This window comes from Thamnophis sirtalis, unplaced genomic scaffold, assembly GCF_051295495.1.
Source record: "Thamnophis sirtalis isolate CommonGarterSnake01/CBP01778 unplaced genomic scaffold, rThaSir2_p1.2 scaffold_2, whole genome shotgun sequence".
Taxonomy (NCBI): Eukaryota; Metazoa; Chordata; class Lepidosauria; order Squamata; family Natricidae; genus Thamnophis; species Thamnophis sirtalis.
The window spans coordinates 80,083,163-80,104,640 of NW_028261382.1; the positions used below are offsets into that span (position 1 = coordinate 80,083,163).

Below are 21,478 nucleotides of genomic sequence, written 5' to 3' on the forward strand. Positions count from 1 at the left end.
AAATTTTATGAATGGACAGAGACAAGGGGTGGAAATGAGGGGGAAGTTTACAAATGTCAATAATTGTTAGTTTGGAAAATAAAGATGTATAAAATTGTGGATATAATATGGAAAAATTGTAAATAAGCTAATGTAAGTAGAAATTTAGTTAAAGCTCGCGTTCTTTTTCTTTTGGTTGTATTACTGTTAATTTAGTACTGTTATAGTTATTAGCTTGTATGTTAAGATTTACTATTGATTTTTCTTTTGCTTTGCTTTATTTGTAATTGTTATCCTGACATGGCACTGTCTTTTCAATAATAAAAAAAGAACAATTAATTAGTGGAACAACTTGCCTCCAGAAGTTGTGAAATGCTCCAACACTGGAAGTTTTTAAGAAGAGATTGGACAACCATTTGTCTGAAATGGCGTAGGGTTTCCTGCCTGAGCAGGAGGTTGGACTAGAAGACCTCCAAGGTCCTTTCCAACTCTGTTATTCTGTTCTATGTGCAAGAGGGAGTCTCTTGGTCCAGGGTTGCAATCGTCTGAGATAGGATGGGGAATTAATTTTCCCAGGGGCCAACATGAGAAACTGGGACTGTGGTGGGAGGCCTCGATCCAACAGGGCTGTGAAGGTGCGTAGGCATGCATGCACATACATAAATTGTAAAAAGTAAACTGCAAAATAAACAATGCATTTGTACTGCGTGCATGATAGTTGCACTTATTTACGGTTGATTTCTCATTTCCAAATACTTTCATAATGGCCAGATACGAACAGCCAAAGGACTGGATATGGTTTCAGAGCCATAAAATGTCCCAGTCTGGTTTGGGAGACAGGAAGAATTGCTGCAGACAAGGCAATTGTCATGCAAAAGGGATTTTTGCCCATAGAAGGAAGATGGGTATTGGAAACTGACCTTCCCTGGGGAGGTTTTCTGGAGAGTAAAAGGAAAGGAGGAAAATTGTGTTTGTTCTATGCAAAATTTTCGTGTTGAACTTTGACTTCCTAAGCCTGAAGACTTAATCATGGAGCAGATCATGTGTCATATAGGTAACCAGGCCAAGGACTAGTTATTTGCCTTGTCTAATATTATCCCTTTTTTTCAAAAGAAAGGTATCCAGACTTCTCTAGTCCAATATTGCTTAAAAGTCCCACTCTAAAGACCAAACTATTTATCAAGAAAGCCACAATATCACTGATGAGTTAGCAGCAGCAAAGGCATTTCCGATGGAGAATCAGAATACTAAAACAGTACTTTCTGAGTGTTGCAATACACAACACAACTTGCATTTGGGGCGCGGAAACCCAATCAATAGCATGGAGAAGATGGACTCTCTCTTCACAAGTGGTCCAGCAGATGCTCCAGCAGCAAATTTGTGTACAAGCACTGCCGTCTCTGAGAATTTGGGAAGCACCCTGATCAACAATCACCCTATGTTCACGAATGATACAGATGATTTAACAACTCCCAGGAGAAAATCACAAGAGAATACAAATGTTGAGATTGCAAACAACCACGTTACACCATCTAGAGGCTTGCCTGACAGTGTGGCAGTTGATTATAAGATTATGCCAGAGTTTTTTACAAGCCAGAATAAAGGTAAGGATTATGACCGTCAGGGATGGTTAGGAAAATGCCATCAAACAGCTGGCATTCTGAAGAATAGTATGTTCATAACTTACCTCTGCCATGCAGCGGAATTAGAATTCCAAGATAGAAAAGAATATCTAGTTAAGCGATGAACTGTGGGGTCCTTTGTGCTGTCTGAGCTTGGTTGCTTGCTTGCAGACGTTTTACTACCCAACTGGATAAATATCATCAGTGCAAGCGAGTGTGGGGTTTGCTGCTTTTTTATATTCAACAGCTTTCCCTGCCAATGAGGGTGCATTTTCTTTCTTCGTATTCTTCCTTGAGTAGAAGATAGTTTTCTGCTTGATTATCTGGTGAAGATCCCTAATCAGATTCTGGAGGGGATGTTGTCTAATTGTTTTGTTTCGTTCCTAGGTATTTTAACTCTCTTTTGAATGATGTGTGAACGTGGTGTATCTCTATGTGTCTACTATTTTGATCTGTCTATAGTAAGCTTCCACTAATTGTCTAGTAGTTTGGCTTGATTTTAGATGGGGCTTGGTCTAAGATGCTAATAGTTGCCCAGTTGAAATTCTCACTGAGTTTGTCCAGAGTTAATCCCAATCTCACTGGCAGGATAAGCTTTTGAAACGCCTGCCAACAAACACCTAAATTCAGAGAGCACCACAGCATAAGGATTGACTGAAGTAAGAAAATTAGTAAAAATGTGCTGCTGTTGGTTTTCAAATTGCTTTTTCCATGGGTGTTTCAACAAAGCCTGCCTTTGTTTTAGAGGAATTCAACAATATATTGAAAAAATTAAGACGGCGGTCTACAATTGGAGCACGAGGTTCTCCAGAAAATAATTCTCTCATCCAATATATTGCTCGACAAAGGAGAATGAAGGTGCAAGAAACTTTGACACAAGTAAGTGTGGTGGAACTCAGAGTAGGAACATTAAACCTCCCCCCCACACCCAACAGGATGCAAAAATGTCTTAGATCAAATGAGCAAAGATTAATATCTGGGCTGCAAAACTCCAGATAATTGCTAAATAGGAAAGGAAAAGGAAATGGATTTTTGTAGCCCAGATCAGGTAATTCCATCCATGTTGGACATTGGATGATATAATCGAATCAAGTTGGAAAAAAAATTAGTTTGACTATTTTGACAAAATGTTTTGGAAGCCTGTGTTTTCAAAGAAGTGTTGATTAATTTCTGAAATCTAACATTAGACCTGTGCTGAGAAAGTCATGCTTTGAAGATTCAATTGCTGACTTTAACAGGAATCTATTTTGGGGGTTTGATTAAGAGGCAAGTTCAGATATTGGTAAATTATTAAACTGTCAGTTTGCCACTGGGTGGCGATGGTGTATTTGCTTCCATGCAGGAGGTCTTCCCCCTATTCCCTTTTCCAAGTAGGTGCTGACAGGAGTTAATCCATTGTTGCTCTGAAACTGAAAGGCATTTCAGAAGTCCTGGAGTATCTAACGGCCTTTTATGCTTCACTGTCTGGATTTGGGTTTTGTACTAAGCCATAACTTGGTTTGTTCAATTTTCCTTTAGGATAGCATATGAATCTAATTCTAGAGATCCGTATATAATGGCTTACCATTTAATGTTGTAGATGAACCCAGCAAAATGTAGCTTATAAACCAACCATTATTTAAAATCTAGCTCCAATACATACATACATACATACATACATACATACACACACACACACACACACACACACACACACACCCCTATATAATGGTCTGTATATTATATGACATATAATTTAATGTTGCAGATCAGAGGTCTCCAGCCTTTCCTGCTTGTAGGGCCAGCGGGGGTAGGATGGGGATTGGGGACGGTTTTGCACACATGCGCACACCGCTATTACAAATGCTCATGTGCACTCACCCACTACTTCTGCAGCTCTGTTCTGAATGAGTGCGGCCCAACACTAGGTCATGGACCTGGGAACCCCTGTTGTAGATGAAGCCAGCAAAATGTAGCTTATTCAATCAACAGTTGTTTTACAACTTTCATACATACATGCAGTATACAAACACACACACACATTGTGTCTGTGTGTATGTGTATATATATATACACACACACCATATTTTTCGGAGTATAAGATGCACCGTCCCCCCCCCCAAAAAAAAATGAGGGTGAAAATTTGGATGTGTCTTATACACCAAATGTACGGTAACCCCAGCCACCCACCGGCCCCCACCCTTTGGCTTCTGTCTCCCAGCAATTTACCTCCTTGCAGCAAACGGGAAAATGGGGTTTGCGGAGGCGGCAATAGGCTATGGCAATCCCTGCAGCCTGAAACAGCTGATCATCCAGAGGTCCCTACTGTTTGCTGCAAGGAGGCAAATTGCTGGGAGGCAGAGGTAGATTTTTTTTCTTTCTAATCAGTCTAAAACTGAAACACGCTGTTTGCTGCAAGGAGGTACATACATACATAGACACACACGTATATGTATATAAAGTAGACTTTGAGTAAGTAATAATGTGACATATTGAAATGAAACTTAAATATTTGAATTAGTTGTGTATAGTGCAAACTTTATATCAGTGGTAGTCAACCTGGTCCCTACCGCCCACTAGTGGGCGTTCCTGCTTTCATGGTGGGCGGTAGGGGTTTGCTATAACTCTGCTTTATAAATTTTATAAAGTAAAGTTACTTCCCTACTTTATAAATCACCATTACTGTGGAACCGGTGGGCCATTAGAAATTTTTACTACTAACAGAGATATAAAAGTGGGCGGTAGGTATAAAAAGGTTGACTACCCCTGGTTTATATGATTCAACATAAACAAACTTGTTTAGAGATTTCTCAAGTTTGCCATGACATGGATAAGTAGAGGGGAAAAAAACTATTTGCATATTTCCTTATATTTTGAGCAGTCTAGCCCTTGTCATCTTCGGAACACGTTGCTGAAAGACAAAATAGCTGCCTTCCAATCTTCATTTAAAGCCCTCGAAGAAACTGAAGAAAAGACAGTCCATATTCTTCCTACTTGTAAGTAGCCCACATCTAATCTCAGTTATAAGAAGCATTTTATTACTGAACAAAGATTTGTTAACTACCGAATATTTTAACCAAAACATGCATATTTCTGGTTTAAATTATGATATTTTTGTTTTGGAGGTGAAGGATATTGCAGTGAGAGAAACTGAATGATGAGTTGTATTGTAGAAACTTGTACTGCTGGAAAACCTTAGTCCTTTACAATGGGGATTATTTGGTAATGTTTATATCTGTGTTGAATGCAGCAAACACCAAACTCCCTGAGCAATCAACGTTGAGCCAGACATGGTGCCCGGAGGATACAAATAATGCTTTTGAAGAAAACTTAAATAATAAATTTATGAACAGAGATGGTATATCAGTAGATATCCAGATGCACAGTTCCAGATTTCCACCACAGAAGCCCCTTCTGTCTGGCGCAAATGTTATGCCTAAGGTATGAATTATAGATAGCTGTATAGAGTTAGATAATGCTGTATGAGTTTGCCAACTGTGCGCCCTATACAATGTGGTATAGATAGACCAATGTCTCTCAGCCTGGGGAACTTTAAGATATGTGTCCTTTGTATGTATGGATTCAATATTTAGAATACCTTGTTTAAAATTAAGGAAAAAGAATTATAGTTGAAAAATTGACACATAACAATAATGTATCTATGTTTACCAAATGAACAATTTGTGACTCGATATATAATTGCAAGTGGTGACCGTGGATAGGATGTGCAAAAACTTGTAACAAAACGACATGCTATATGAAATGGAAGAAGGATGTATGTGTTTTACGTTTTTGTTTGTTCTTGTTTGTTTAAAAATAAAAAAAAATGGGCCTTCAACTCGCAGAATTCCCCAGCCAGTTATGTTTGTTGGGGAATTCTGGGAACTGAAGTCCACATGCCTTAAAGTTGCCAAGGATGGCGAACCTTTTTTGGCTCGCATGCCATGGGGGGGGAGCGTAGGGGGGTCGTGTGCAGGTATGCCGCACCCATAATGCAACCTGCGACCCCTCCCAGTGCACATGCGTGCATGAGAGGCCCTCCCCCCATTTTTTGCATGCTTTTTTCGCCCTCCCCAGGCTTCAGAGGCTTTATAGGAGCCTGGGGAGGGCGAAAACAGCCTCCCCCCCCCCGGGGAGGCCCTCCGGAGGCTTCAGGGACCTTCAGGAGGCTTCCCTGAACCTTCCGGAGGGCTTAAACCGGCCCTATGAGCAAACTGTTCCTGAAAAACTGGCCGTTTTTTGTGCTCTGGGGGCTTCAGGGAAGCTCCTGAAGCCTCCAAGGGGGGGGGGCTCTTTTTGGCTTCCCCAGGCTCCTATAAAGCCTCTGGAGCCTGGGGAGGGCAAAAAATGGCTTTAAAAAAGGCTGAACTCAGCTGGTCAGTGCGCACATGTGCGCTGGCCAGCTAACAGGGCAAAGCCTTGCATGGTCTGACAAATGGCTCTTCCTGCCACCTGTGGCACGCGTGCCATAGGTTCACCATCCCGGATATAGACTCTTAGCTTCATATATAAAAGAGTAGTTGATATAATTGTTTGCTTTTGAATTCATACAATGCACCTTGTGAAGGTCATTCATAGGGGTTGATTCCTGCGCATTCTTGCCGTCTGTTGAGCAGAGCACCTGTTTTGACACTGTTTCTTTTCAGCCTATTAAAGATATAGTCTCAGTTATTCCATGGAAGAGAAGTGTAGGAAATGAATCAGATTTTAATTTTCTTTTTAAAAAATTTCCTTTGGCCTTCATCTAAGAAGCCAAACAACAATTGGATGGATTGATAGCATAGCAGCCTTTCTATTTCCCTACTCCCAAGAATTTTTCTGCATTACTTTGAATATCCCCAAACACCAAAGATGGCCATTCATCATCTATTAAAATTAAGATGTCAGAATAGAAACTTAACTTGTGTGTTCCCAGGCCATTCAGGTCTCTCCAGCGAATGCTGTGGAAACTACACGTGTATCTTTGGTAGCTACTCCAAGTACGGGCGTATCAAAGAATGAAAGGGGTAAGAAGGAATTTGCATGTTAAGGCTTTATTTTAATACAAAAAGGTGTGGAGGTTTTCTTTCTGGTTGATGATGATTGATTTTATAGCACGTCTCATTAATTGTGTTTTGGTCATATTGGCCACAAATATGAAAATGGTACACAAATAGTTTTGAATGCTGGCTTATATTTGCAAGTTAATGCTTTCCACCGATTCTTAGAAACAGTCGACTTTCTAAATATATTCAACAACATCTGCAGTTGTTCCTATCTGTATCTTCAGTGATGCCAGATTAGAAATGGCTGCTTAATAACAACGAATGAGTTAAGTTAAATGTTTGTGTACAGGTAATCTTCGATTTACAACATAACCGAGTCCAAAATTTATGTAGCTAAGGGAGGCATTTGTTACGTGAGTTTTGCCCCCATTTTATGACTTTTGTTGCTGTGTTTGTTAAGTGAATCCCTGCAGTTGTTTAGTTAGTAACATGGTTGTTAAGTGAATCTGGTTTCCCCATTAACTTAGGTTATCAGAAGGTTGCAGAAAGGGATCACATGACCTTGGGATGCCACAACCATAATAAATATGAGTCAGTTGCCAAGTGCCTGAATTTTTAATCCCATAGGGATGCTGGTCATAAGTCACTTTTTCCAGTGTCATAACTTCAAAAGTGTCAGTGTTCCAAGGAATGCACTCATGGAAAACAGAATCCCGACACAGGCAAGTTCCTCAAACAACAGTATTGATTCATCATATTGACACAACTGGTGAAAGCAGTCTCTGAAATTTCCCACAGCTTTCACCTGATTAAAAATAAAAGTTTCCCCTAAGTCACTGGCCACACTGTCCAATCCAAGTGCTGACTCGTCGCTTAGTTACTTGCTCCTCCTCTGGCCAACCACCTGTGCGAATGGCCTTGGTTCCCACAGGAAAACTATTATTTTGCCTATAAAACCCCATCTAACTACCATATTTTTCGGAGTATAAGACGCACCAGAGTATAAGATGCACCAAGATTTTGAAGAGGGCAAATTAAAAAAAAGGGTTTTGCACTCTGCAGACCTCCCAAAAATGGCCCGTTTTTTGTCAAAAAAAGGGCATGCATAGCCTTTAGGAGGCTTATAGAGTGCTCCTGGGGGTTGAGGGGGGGCAAAATTGAGCAAAAGATGGTCCATTTTTCGCTCATTTCTGCCCTCCCCAGCCCCCAGGAGCACTCTGGAAGCCTCCTAAAGGCTATGCATGGCCATTTTGGTGAAGGGATGGGGTTTCGGGAGGTCAAAAATGCTGTATTCAGTGTATAAGATGCACCCACATTTTCAGCCTCTTTTTTGAAAAATACGGTAGCTCCCTCTTTCCACCATTTTGTGGCAACCCTGAACCTTTCAAGATGGCCTCAGCCAGGTTCACTTCAGGGTTAACAAAACATTCATAAAACAGATGGTTGTAAGTCAAGGACTACTCTGCAGTGATGGAAGCTGCATAATAACTTCTAGTCACCTTGAGTTCAAAAGTTGTTCACTATTATTTAATTTAAATGCAGCATGAAGGGCGATCACAAATTTTTAAGCACATTGTAGCAGATGGGGCCGACCTTATTTTGGCAATGGACACATGTTATGTGGAGTTATTTGTGGCTTATCATTGAGTAAGTGTTGTCATAATTGCTTTCAATGTGGTTTTTGTTGTACTGTGGAGGTGAAGACAAAGAATTGAGCAGAAACAACACGTCTCAACCCAGCAGTAAGAAGGTTCGGTTTTCAGAAAAGCAGCGCTTGCAAATCTTTGATGAAAGCAAACCACCCATTACGCCTGTGGGGAAAGGCCATTCATTTCCCAATTCCCTTCGTTCTGTTCTGAAGAAAACACCAGTCAAAATCGCATCCGAAGGCTTGAAGGTTGGTGTTTAAATACTAACTATACTAGGGGCCAGCAAGCCCCGGCTCTGGAACCACATGTGGCTCTTTCATCGCTTTGCTGCGGCTCCCTGTCGCCAGTTGGCACCACAATATTGAGAGCAGCTTCTGGTCGGGGGGGAACAGGGTGTGCCAGGAAGAGACGCTATAGCAGTGATGGTGAAACATGTAGAAACATCGTACGGTCATCTCGTCGGGGCTGCGCTCCGGAAAAGATGAATTTTGGGGGTTTAGTGTGCATGCGCGCCTGACGACCAGCGTGCATGTGCAGGGTGGTTTTCGGTACTGCTGCACACACGAAGCTGGCCGGTGCATATGCATGCACTGGTTTTTAGCACTGCCATGTGCGCGAAGGACAGCTGATCGTCACACGCACATGCGTGCCAGAAACCCGGAAGACAAACAGGCAAGGCCGCGCGTGCCTGGTGACATGGCTCCGTGTGCCATAGGTTCACCCTCATGGCTCTATAGCAAGGGGAGGGTTTTCCAGTCAGCTCCACAACTGATAGGGCTTTCGATTAGGACAGGTAGAGGAAAAAGGATGCTGCGCTAGAAGGAGTCTCTATGGTGGGGAAAACTGACTTCTGGTCAGCTCCAGAATTGAACGGGGGGGGGGGGGGGGCTTCCGTTTAGGACCTTTGTGGCACTTGGAGCGTTTAAGGTTGCTGACCCCTGAACTATACATTTATTTTCTCTTGCAAATCTTCAACAAATACCTTGAATTCAATTAAAGAACTTTCTTCAGGTCTTTCAAGAACTTAATGCTTGAAATGTTGCTTTCTTGTGAAAGGATCTTCAAGGATCATCAGAGGAAATGGCCACGCCGATATGTACTGGATCTTTTGACCCCGAAGGTGAAGATGTGCTCCTATATTTTTTTACAATTTGTATTTTAGTATCGGTCTGCTAAAGAACCAGACTCTAAATATTAGTGTTGCTATATAAATCCCTAAACAGCATAGGGTCAGGTTCCCTCAGTGTTTTTATTTTATTTTTTTATTATTGCACACTCCCTTGAATTCCTTTGCAATTGAAATGGCTAATTGGTTGATTAAATAGATAACTCTATCAGCCTACCAGGGAGCCTGCCCTCTGCACAATAACTTTGAAACTGCTTTTTGGTGTCGATGTAGAAATAGTTTAGCAGCGATGCTTGTCTCACAGAATAGCCTCTACTTTGTGTTGTGCTGTACCATGTGCATACAGTATGTGCCGTGTGGGTTTGTGTGCATCTACAAGTCACTTTTGACTCGGGAGACCATCTGACAAAATTCTGCAGTTTTCTTAGCAAGATTTCAGAAGTGGCCATTGCCTTTTTCCTAGAGCTCAGAAAGAGTGATTGGTCCACCGTCACTCAAATGGCTGCATGCCTAAAGTGGAAATAGAACTCACAATTTCTGATTTCTAGCCTGGTGCTTTAACCATTAACCCATACTGCCCCTCATGTATGCCTTAGGCATCTCTTAAAGCTTATCTTCTTATGCTGTTCTTTTCTAGCCATTATCGCTTTGTAATTTTTGCATTCTCTTATTTCCTTATTTAAAATATATTTTATTTCAAACTGCTCGGTTTTTTAATATACTACATGCTTCTGATAAAGCCAACCATACATGTTACTGAAATATCAGCCAAAGATTTGTGCCTAACTTAACTTTTGTTCATCTTTAGAAAGAAAAGATAATTCTACTGACCATCAGGCTCCTTTGATTAGACCCACTCGTAACTCTGCTAAAAGGAAGGTATAAATAAAAAGGAATATTTCATAAGTTGATTAACAGGCATAAATGAATAGCTTTGCTGGAAGTTTCCATTCACTTTACAGATACCTGTTTTTGAAATCGTTATTTTTCACTATTTGGCAAATGCTTAATAGATGAGATTATGAAATCTATTGCATGTCTCTTTTGTTTTGAAAATTCCAAGTTGCATGTTACTATTTCTTTGTACTTTCCTGTTTTTATAATTCTGTATGTAAGGTATAGTTTCCGTACGGTCCCGTATTTTAATACAGATATTTCCCAATGTCTAGTGCGTAGTGGAAGCAGAAGAAAAACGTCTTGCAATCAAAACTGAAGTCCAGAATCAGCTCAACCAATTGCAGAAAGCCAAAACTTCAACCAAATTCAAAAAAAACCCAGTAAGTAACTTACGTTATAGATGTATGTAGTTTATAGTCGTTTGTTTGTTTGACTTATTTGCTGTCCCTCTTACCTCAAGGCAAATCTCATAGTGGTATTTATGGTGGTTGGCTTCACACATTGTCTTAGGTCAGATTTTTTTTTTAAAAAAATACATTTGTTAAACACTTTGTTGATTATTGATTTGTTTACATCCCACCTTTATCATTTTCATAAGTAACTCAAGGCAGCAAACATACCTCATGCTCCTTCCTCTTCCTGTTTTCTCCTCAGCAACAAACTTGTGAGGTGAATTGGGCTGAGGGTCACCCAACCAGCTTTCATGCCTAAGATAGAGCTAGAACTCTCAGTCCCCTGGTTTCTAGCCTTAACCACTAGACCAAGCTGGCTCTGAAAAATATCACTCTATCTATACACCTAGTCACTTAGCAACCGTTTAAAGCAACGGTGTCCAAACTTGGGAACTTTAAGACTTGTGGACTTCAACTCCCAGAAGTCCCCAGCCAGCATGGTTGAAGTCCACAAGTCTTAAAGTTCCCAAGTTTGGACACCGCTGGTTTAAAGTCACAATGGACACCACCACCATCGCATTTTGGGCATCTTGTAACTGGCCCATGTTTATGGCTGTTTGTAGTGCCCTGCAGTCACATAACCGCAATTTATAATGTTTTTGTCAAAAACCACCAGCTACTTCCGATTTAGCATAGCGAATAAGGGGTTTATTTTATGACTGCCACATTCATTTAACAACCACCATTTTAAAAAAAGGTCATAATAATTGCCAGGCTGAATTGTAATTGTAAGTAGAGAACTAGCTGTATTATCTACGTATATTTATTATCTTCTGTTATTATCTACTGTATATCCTTTGCTACAATTCAAATCAATTGGACTGTATGTTATATTGATCTTTAGTGTGATAATGTTAAGAAAAAAGCAAGGTAAAAAGCCAAACCACTTCATGGCATTATTTCATATGTAAATTTGTTGCTTGTTCAGTGCCTAGAAATATTAGCAATCTTTAGCACTGTTAATGGGGTGCCTTCCCATTTATTTTCAGGCTGTCCGACCCAAAGTGGCAGGAAAAAGAAGGGGGAGGAGGAAGAAGAAACAGGAGCAGAAAGTATTTTATGGGCCGCGCGAGAGGGTATCGAAGAAACCTTTTCTAAGTCCAATCCCAGAAATAACAGAAAATACCTCCTTTTGTTCCTCTTACCCAAATACACCAACATTAAACGTTTCCACTTCAGGTACGTAAAATTACAAGCTGCCTTTCTTCATCTTTTCTTTAACTGGTAGATTAACAAGGCTCCTTCCCTTGCTATGTTAGAATAGATCACAGACAAAGTTAAAATAATGACATGTGAGAAGCAAGAACTAGAATTCTGTCCAATCTGGGTGGACTTTATAATTCATTGCAATTGCAATAGAAACTACGACTGACGACAGTTTAGATATACAATAAATAGTGGTTGGTGTTGTCTATCTTTACTTTGGAGCAGAGTATTTTTCAAAATGCATCTTTCTCTTAAGCATCATGAATTTATTTCATTTAGCAATGAAAAGGAAAACAAACATGAATTATATGCATAGGTAATGGAGATTTCATAATATAAGCAAATTTGTTTCCACCAACAAAATCTTAGGACGTGTTGGCCAGTCTATTTAAAAATAGCGTAGCCATTTGTATTATAGGTAGATCTTGACCACAGTTAGAACTTCTGTATCCTTAAGTGATGAGTTGTAAAAGAGTTCTCATGTGGCCAAGCCTGATTTTACTGCTCTTTTTTGATGTGGTTGTTAAGCAGATCTGGCTTCCTCTGTTGACATTACTTGTTGGAAGCTGTGTGGGAAAGGTCTATGACAATTTGCTACGGCCAACTCGCTGCGGGATAGGAGTTATGCTAATATCAAAGAAAGGGTGGAATAGAATCATGAAAGAAAGGATGCAAAAGGTGGGACAGAATGAAATGTGAATGGCAAAAATAAAAATGTTTTTTTAAAAAAAAATTTAAATAGAATTGTTAAAAATTTAAATAGAATTGGCCCATGGTGTGTTGGCTGTGACAATTGTCCCATTCCGGTCTGGGAAAGTTGCAAATGGTGATTGTGGAAACCTTCCCCCCCCCCCCTGCAATTATCACAAATACAGGCTAAGAGTCCCAATCACATGACTGTAAGGACACAGTCATAAGTGTGAAAACTGGGTATAAGCAGCTTTTTTCAGCGCCATCGTATCTTTCAATGGTCACTAAATATATGGTTATAAGTCAAGGACTCCCTCTATGTACTTTACATTCAGTTGTAAATGAATGTAAAGTACTGAATGACCGAGGACTGCTTGCCTAGGATAATAAAATATTTCAAAAAGAGGCAAAGTAAGCAAGGAAGACATAAGTCAGGAAGCTATTTCAAGGGACCGATTGCAATGAACTGATTTTGGTAAAAGAACAAGACTATATAGCATGTTAAACTCCTGCAATTTCTTAGAAGCAAGACAATAGTGGTGAAAATAGCTAGAAGGAGGATATTATAAGACAAACTGCCTTTAAACAATGGGATTGAGTCCCTTGTACCAAATCCAGATTAGCACAACTAGATGAAATCATATTCTGACTTGTTCATTTCAAACTTTGTTTTAGACGATTCTTTAAGTGTCCTGCATGCTACGTTTATCGATGAAACAGCTGAAGACAAAAAGAGTCTACCTTGTGCTGTAGGAGTGGACAGCCACGATCAACATTCTAGCCCTCGGGAAGAAGATGGCTCAGCTAGTTCATTCGTGCAGCTTCAAGAACTTGTTCTAAACAATAGAAAACAATGTCTTCCTGGCTACATGCCCGAAAAAATCTCTCCTGAAAAACTGAAGATTTCTTTAAATGGAAATGAACAGGTGGCCGGAAGGGACTGTCTGTCAAGTAGGACAGAAATGCAGCTGGTGGAGTTGCTGAACATCTGTGGACCTAGTAAAAATATCAAGGCTACAGAAAATTCATTTTTCACCGTAGATTTTGCAACGGAGGTAATGAGTGAAAACAACGGGGTGAACTTTAAAAGGAACCCAAGAAAAAGCAGAAGATTGACGGAAGACCTTCTGAGCACCGAGGGCACTGAGTCAAAAAGTCCTGGAAACAGCACTGGTGTTCCTGGAGGAAACCTGGGCGAGTTGCCACCTTGTTCTTGGACAGCCGATGACATTGCACTTTTAAACCATTTTGAGGAAAATAGGAATGTAACAAAAAAAGTAAGACGCAGCATGAGGGGTCAGAAAGATGCAGAAAGTGAGGGCCTTGCCTGGGTTGAGATCCCTTGCAAAGCCCCGAAAAGGCTGTCATTGGCTGGTCCTCAAGAATCAAAGCCTGCCGTGAGTAGCCTCAATGGACCAAGAAGAAGGAGCTTCTGCGCATTGAAAGCTGAAAAAGATCAAGGTGTTCCCTTTAATGTTCCAAGGAATAGAAGAGCCAGTCTGGGTTACAAAAGTGACTGCTGCTATCGAAAAACATTTGAAATGAGTAAATTCTTGAAGAATCAACCTACTCATTAAATTAAGATTGATGCTGTCCAAAAGGGGACTGTGTGAAGTATTTTGCTTCAGCCATTCAAGTTAGGCAGAGCTTTTACGTGTCTTCATATTTTTTAAGACTGCATAGACCTTTGACTTCTTCTTTTTCCATTGCTTTTCCCAAAAAGAAGTAAAGAGAAAAACTGAAGGAACTGAAAACAGAAATGGAGAAAGGGATAGCAATCCAATAGGTTCTACTCAAAAGTAAATGGAAATTTAAGACTGCACCTAGCTGTCAAAACTCATACGTTGTAGGAAATGTAGTTCTCATTACCGACTGTTGAATGCAGTTCCACCAGAAATGTGAATAAAAGTTAAAACCAAGCACATATCACTGGAAACAGGTCTCCAAACATTTTGAAGTGGACATCATTAAAGTACTAAAAGCAGAGCATCTTGGGTGCCACAACTCTTGGGTGGCAGGAAAGCCCCAAGTGTTCCGTCTTCCTCCTTTTTCAAGATGTATAGCTGTGCATGAGTTTTATGCATCTGTAGTGACGGGGGTGTTTCTAAACACTTTTTAAAAAGTGATTGCACCTTTAATTTTGTGAAAGGCACTGTATATCACCATGCTGGGAGTTTTTTTTCTGCTTTAAAAAAATACATAATAATATGACAAAATCCAGGTGAATACAGATGTATTTTAATCCTTTTCCAAGCAGGGCAAGTCTGTGGCGCTCAAGGTGGTGATTGTTCTAATTGTCTTTAGCATCAATTACAGATTACTCCCTGTTTAATGCTACTATTGACAGTAGAAATCTAAGAAGAAAGACCTCAATTGGGTTGAACTGCAACCAGACTGATGTACAGTAACAAGCTAAAGTATGATGAAGTATTTTCTACTAAAATAGAATGAAAAGCAGTAGGGGCGTGCTTAGAGGAGAAATCAACTTATTCTTTCTCAGCTTATCATTGGTTATAAATGAGTTTAGCTATGCTTGGCCCATTTCCCCCCACTATTCTGGTGTATCCTTGTTTTCTTTTTTTATCACATAGAAACCTCAAGGCTATTTCTAGATAGAGAATTTTGATTATACAGACATGAAAAGCATTGAGAAATAAAATAGCAGGGGGCAGGTTGGCAATGGGCCTCAATTCAGCAAGATCTTCAGGCAGCTCTCTATGGGTTTAAAGAGTAACAAGCAATCTTTACTAGATCCTGGTTTCTTTTTGCCTAACTTGCTATATCAATGAGATTTTCTCTTTTGACACCTAACATTGAATATGAAGAAATAAAAATAAAATCCACACAATCCTTATTTCTTTGGGGGGGGGGGACAGTGGCAAGAAGAAATTTTGGCTGGAATTTCTAAGGATATTTTTTGGAACTGTGTGTGTGTGTATGCGTGTGTATGTATGTATATATGTGTGTGTGTATGTGTATATATGTATGTATATACATACACATATATACATATACATACATATACATACATATATATATATATATATATATATATATATATATATATATATATGTGTGTGTGTGTGTGTGTGTTTTTATTTGTGCTGATAAATAAATAAAGGGAGACTAGTATAGATCTATTTCAAGCTATTTAGCTCTCATCAGCTAGCCATACCCTTACTGGGATTTGAACCTGGGCTATATGGCATACTAGGCACACTAGGCAGAGATCTTAGCCATTAGGCCACAGGCTCTTATCCGTTTATCAGCGAAGCCAGGGTGAAAGGTATCTATTAGATTTTTACAACCCCTGGTAAGCCCCAATTATGGGAGGAAGCTAACTGCTTCCACTCTCTGTCCTTCGGCTCGTCACAAGAGTCCATCACGACAGAAACCCAATATTTTTACTGTTGCCTTTGTTATATTTGTGTTTTTTTATTTGTGCTGATAAATAAATAAAGGGAGACTAGTATAGATCTATTTCAAGCTATTTAGCTCTCATCAGCTAGCCATACCCTTACTGGGATTTGAGTAAAAATAAAAATATTGGGTTTCTGTCGTGATGGACTCTTGTGACGAGCCGAAGGACAGATGATGGAAGCAGTTAGCTTCCTCCCATAATTGGGGCTTACCAGGGGTTGTAAAAATCTTATATATATATATATATATATATATATATATATATATATATATATATATATATATATATATATATATATATATATATATATATATATATATATATATAAATATACACATACACAAAGTACGTTAAAAGGCTATGCCGTATACACAGAATGTTTATATTCATAATGTCACTGTGTATGGCTGCAGTATAACAGGGGAGCAGGCAACTTATAACCACCCGAGGCTTTGGATCAGTGCTTCTCAACCTTAGCCATTTTAAGATGTGTAGACTTCAGTTCCCAGCTGGCTGGAGAACTCTGGGAGTCCACACATCTTAAAGTCACTAAAGTTGAAAAATACTGCTTTTGATTATGTTTCCCATAACCCTTAAATAGCATACCCACCTAACAATTGCTGGAAATATCTGCAAAATACACTATTGGACATGTTACTTTGTATATAATGTTAACAAAGATATGACTCCACAATTGCCTGTATAGAGTATGTCTTCTCTTCTTGCTCCTCTAGAGGTGATATGAGGCCATCCTTGTAGCACTTATGAGCAAAGTTCTTCATCTGCTACCATCTCATCGCCACCCTGATTCACTGCAATTGTACACGCAGCTGAATGGGCTACTGTTTTTATTTACCAGTCCAGGAAGTTGGATAGTGCTTGGATTGGAGCTGCCTTTAGAACAGTAAAACATAGCTCTGATTTGTAATTTCTCGTTTTGTGGGGGATCTAGTTTTGACGTTTCCACTACAGAAGACTTGGGAAGGATATTTGTCTTTGTTAAAAAAAAAAGGTTTCTGCATATTTTAGCTTCATAGGTTAAGCAGTCAATGACCCCAGAACCTTTTATTGCTACCAAAAGACAGAGAATAAATAACATTGCATTTCAAAACATGGTGTTCGGATGGTCTGAAATGCGCATTACCTTAAATCATTTCACCTTTTGCGCTTCAATTTTATTGACGCTGTGAAATGCTCTTGACTGAGGAGCAGTAGGTAAAACGTGGGTGGGGAAGGGAGAAGTTCACATTGTGTATACATGATTGAATGATAGATTGGGATCCATCTATCACTCTTGGTTTGCTTCTACGGTACACTTACCTTTGGCATCAAAAGACAATTTGCTAATATATCAAGAAAGGTTGAGTGTAAATAATAAAGCAGTGAACCCAAGATGACTCGGAGATTGTTAACAGCTATTGTTTAGCCTTTCAGTCCAACTAATAATTGAAAGCTAGGCATTGTAACCTGAGCAAAATTGGGGCTTGAAGCATAAGTTACTTAGCTACTTATCACCTATAAAGCCCTTCATGGGAGTGGGCCTGGGTATTTGAGAGACTGCCTACTGCCAATTACCTCCACTAGACCGATACGATCGCATCGATTAGCCTCCTCCGAATTCCATCTACTAGCCAGTGCAAACTGGCAACTACCCGGAGGAGAGCCTTCTCGGTGGCTGCTCCGACCCTCTGGAACGAACTCCCTGTGAAGATTCGGACCCTCACCACCCTCCAATCCTTCCGCGCCGCTTTGAAGATCTGGCTGTCCCGGCTGGCCTGGGGTTAAGATTCCAACCCCACCCGAATTGTGTGACTGTTGTGCTCTCTTTTAATATGTAGTATTGTTTCCATATTGGAATACTGTTTGTCTCCCCCCCCTCCCTTTTTGAATTGTGAGCCGCCCTGAGTCCCCCCAGGGAAAAGGGCGGCATACAAATAAAGGAAATAAAGGAATAATAATAATAAAGAGTAAAGTAAATTTCAGTGAAACACTTTAGCAACTTGCTCCCTACATATTTGGGACCCTTTGATTTGAACATTGGCAAGAGGTTCTTCACTTCTGAACTATGTAAGGAAAACACTTCAACCAGTGACTAAGCCTCTGCATCTTTGAGGAACGAAGACTAGCATATTTTAGAGCAGTGTTTCTCAACCTTGGCAACTTTAAGACGGGTGGACTTCAACTCCCAGAATTCCCCAGCTGGCATGCTGGCTGGGGAATTCTAGGAGCTGAAGTCTACCTGTCTTAAAGTTGCCAAGGTTGAGAAACTCTGCTTTACAGCTTCTGGAGGCTTTCAGCTCTCTGTTGTGGGTTTGGAATCAAACACATCTGCCTCCCATTTGGAAAACCTGGATGAATGCCAGAAGGCCAACATGAATTTTGAATATTAACTCTTTCAAGCGCAGTTTCGTTTTCCGTCTACTGGGAGAGAGATTGAAACGCAGGGAAATTTGCATTGTACTACTTAGCAAAAGTCACTAGCCGCAGGGTCACAAAGGCTAAATTCAGCTAACAATGCACAATTGAAATATTCACATGTTGACGCGCAAACTATATATTGGCTGCATGAAGCCAAAGCACAGTATACCAAATAGCTTTGTTTCCACATCAAACTGAATTCTCCAGCCCTCATGTTAGTCTAGTATTACACGGAAGAGTTTAGCCTATCGGTGGCTTTACTAGTAAAGTTTTTTAAATCCTATTTTTAATCAGTGCTGTGATCTTGGGGAGAGCAATTGTTCATTTGTGGTTAGACATCCTTGCTTTATTCAAAAGACCTCTTCTTTTTAATAAATAGAGATGGGCTGAGGGCTATTTTTTTCCCTAGCTTCAATTGTCTCCTGTGCACAGACCTGCAGTACTTCTCAAAACAGTGATAACCTGATTACAGTTTGCATTTCTAGAAAAATCTATGGTGCCAGAAGTATCTTGTGTTCTTTCTGATGCTCAGCTATATAAAGATGTGGAAAAATTCTTCATCGTGCTGCATTATTTCTTGAGACAATGTTTTCTTTGATCGATTACAGGTAGTCATTGGTTAGTGGTTAGTGACCATTCAAAGCTACAGTGGCACTGAATAAAGTGGCTTATGGCTGGTCCTTATGACCTTTGCAACATCCTCAGCCGTGTGATCTAGATTTGGCCAAACTTTTACAGTGATTACCACATCTCAAGGTCATGTGATTGCCCTTTGCGACTTTCCTAGCTGGCTTTTGACAAGCAAAGTCAATGGAAGAAGCCGCATTCGCTTAATGACCGCATATTTCATTTAACAAGTGTAGTGATTTGCTTAGCGGCCATCACAAAGAAATTAAATTTGACTTGACTCATTTAACTCTCTAGCTCAGCAACAGGAAATTCTGATTCCAATTGTGGTTGTATATACTATCTGTATATACAAGCTTTCTTCCTTACAGTTGATCAAGAGTTTTTTCTGGAATGTACAGAAAGTCTCTGGTTTTATTATTAGCATCTTCAATTAAAGATAGAGATGAGACTATCTACTATGGAATATTTGGATTGGAAATAATTCTTTAGAGCATTAAGATAGAATTTTCCCTTCTGTTCTGTTTTTTGCCTTTTCTCCTACCCTTTCAGATGCTAGCAGTTGAATCTGAGACTTTGATAAATGAAACATTTCATTATGAAACTGCTCCCTTAAGATTCTCTCTCTCATATGAACACTTGAACTCTGTGCTTGTGTAAGTATGTGTGACTAAATAGGACAGCTTGGTAACTCCAATCAGTGAATTGAACAGAATATTATATTTATATGTTGGATTTAGTATGAAATCCATAGCCAGCCAACCCAGGTGCTCTTACAAATTATATTAGCTAGACTTTATTTGTCTAAATAATTCTAAATGTGTTCAGTTTAATTTTTTATTAAAATGTGTAGAAAATTTCATTGGACTTTTAATGATATAATGACAATATAACCTTTAATGAATCCACCAGTTTGTTTTTATCAGCATGGAACTAGTTGTCATTCTGATTAGTGGGCTGAGGAGCTCCCAAGACAAATACCAAGGAGGTGATTTCAAAAGAAGAATGAGCAGAATCCTATCGTTGCTTTTGTAATTCTGAGATACACCCATTTAAACCAACTACTACTCTCTCCCCCCCAAAAGAAGACCCAACTAGAAAAAAAGCCCGAGGATGATTTTTCAAGATGCTCGGAATATAAGCCCTAGGTCAGACGGATGCATTTAGTACTGTATTTCCCTGAAAATAAGACCTAACTTAAGCCCTAATGCATTTTTTGGAGCAAAAATTAATATAGGACCTGATCTTATTTCCAGGGAAACACAGTGTAGTTCAAAGTCTATGCAAAGAAAACCACTGATGAAGTGGAAAAAGCTAGCAGGTTTTCAACATACACATTCTCTGTATATGTTGTTATTTAGCAAGCCAATTTGGCATAACCAGATCCCAACTTTTTGGGATTTGCTACTTCAAGTCTCTTAATTTATACCTGTAGTTGTTAAACAGGTCAGCAAAAGGGAGACCAAAGACCAACCTCCACTCAGCACCTAAACACATGTGACTTTAGTTCCGTCCCTTTCTCTCAAGCCAACCTACCCAACAGGACTCTTGGTTCTAAAATAAGTTGGAAACCTTTGTCTATCTACTTGATACCCCCAAGCGAATGCAGGAAAGAAATGTCATAATGATTAAATAATTCCAACGTTCTTTCTCTCCCTCCACGTTCTGTACAGACCTCTGTCTTTTCCAATGTCAGAATTCGCACTCACGCTGATGTCTGAAGACTGCTATAACTGCCCCACAGGGCTTAGGGGAAGGCATAACTTTGCTTTTGACACTTAGACCAGAAGGTTAATGTATTAGTTTTGTAATTAAACCTTGTAAATTGTGCATAACAGAGCAATTAACTACTTGAGCTAGTCTTTGGAGAACTCGAGGGAAATCTAGTATGTGATGGAAATAAAAATATGAAACATATTCCCTAACCGAGACCCAGAAGAGGGGAAAAAAATTCTCAGTGTTGGTCTATTTTCAATGACCTCTTGCCTCCTCACTTCCTGCCCCCTGCACGGATTTGAAACTGGTCAGCCTTTTTTCTGTTTTGTTTTCTTTTTTCAGAAAGCCAAGAAGACAGTTATAATGAATGACTTTTATTGTGCAATATTTCAATAGCGTTTGACTGCTTTCGGATGGAATGGAAACCGTTTCTACCCTATGAGGCTGCCAAAACAAACAAAACTGTGTTCCCCCAACCCTCGATGTGTCCTTCACTCAAACTGGCAGGAGTTACAGTTCTACACTCAGAATAGATTTGGTGTTGGACATTTTTAGCCCCGTACATTAAAGCCAAAGAAAATATAGGGCAGGGGGGAGAGATTATATTTATCCTCTGCAGGTGAAACTCAGATAAGATCAGGACTCATAAAGTGCTTTTTGGAATACTTTCAATTTGTAGGGTTTACTGAAACGAACCGAACTCAGAAGGTG

The 21,478-nt window shown here is 39.7% G+C and overlaps 1 protein-coding gene across 2 annotated transcripts; it reads left to right on the forward strand.

Annotated features, from left to right (window-relative positions):
* The first annotated feature begins 1,108 nt into the window (after positions 1-1,108).
* CDCA2 (cell division cycle associated 2) lies at positions 1,109-19,778 on the forward strand. Of its 2 annotated transcripts, XR_015695559.1 has the most exons (12): positions 1,109-1,583; positions 2,347-2,480; positions 4,462-4,576; positions 4,831-5,021; positions 6,496-6,586; positions 8,263-8,462; positions 9,271-9,334; positions 10,149-10,219; positions 10,510-10,617; positions 11,679-11,868; positions 13,261-15,002; positions 19,604-19,778. XR_015695559.1 is itself a non-coding variant. In XM_087706195.1 (11 exons), the coding sequence occupies exons 1-11, from the start codon at positions 1,211-1,213 to the stop codon at positions 14,160-14,162; spliced, it is 2,439 nt and encodes an 812-aa protein (XP_087562321.1). In that variant the 5' UTR covers positions 1,109-1,210; the 3' UTR covers positions 14,163-15,358. The 2 variants fall into 2 exon arrangements, 1 of the variants encoding a protein (XP_087562321.1); XM_087706195.1 differs by lacking the exon at positions 19,604-19,778 and having other exon boundaries at positions 13,261-15,358.
* Positions 19,779-21,478: the final 1,700 nt, after the last annotated feature.

Excerpts from the sequence above, each read along its gene's own strand:
- CDCA2 (XM_087706195.1), top strand. The coding sequence starts at position 1,211 with ATGGAGAATCAGAATACTAAAACAGTACTTTCTGAGTGTTGCAATACA. Across the intron at positions 4,577-4,830 it reads AGTCCATATTCTTCCTACTT|CAAACACCAAACTCCCTGAG; the intron begins GTAAGTAGCCCA and ends TGTTGAATGCAG. Across the intron at positions 10,220-10,509 it reads GTAACTCTGCTAAAAGGAAG|TGCGTAGTGGAAGCAGAAGA; the intron begins GTATAAATAAAA and ends CCCAATGTCTAG.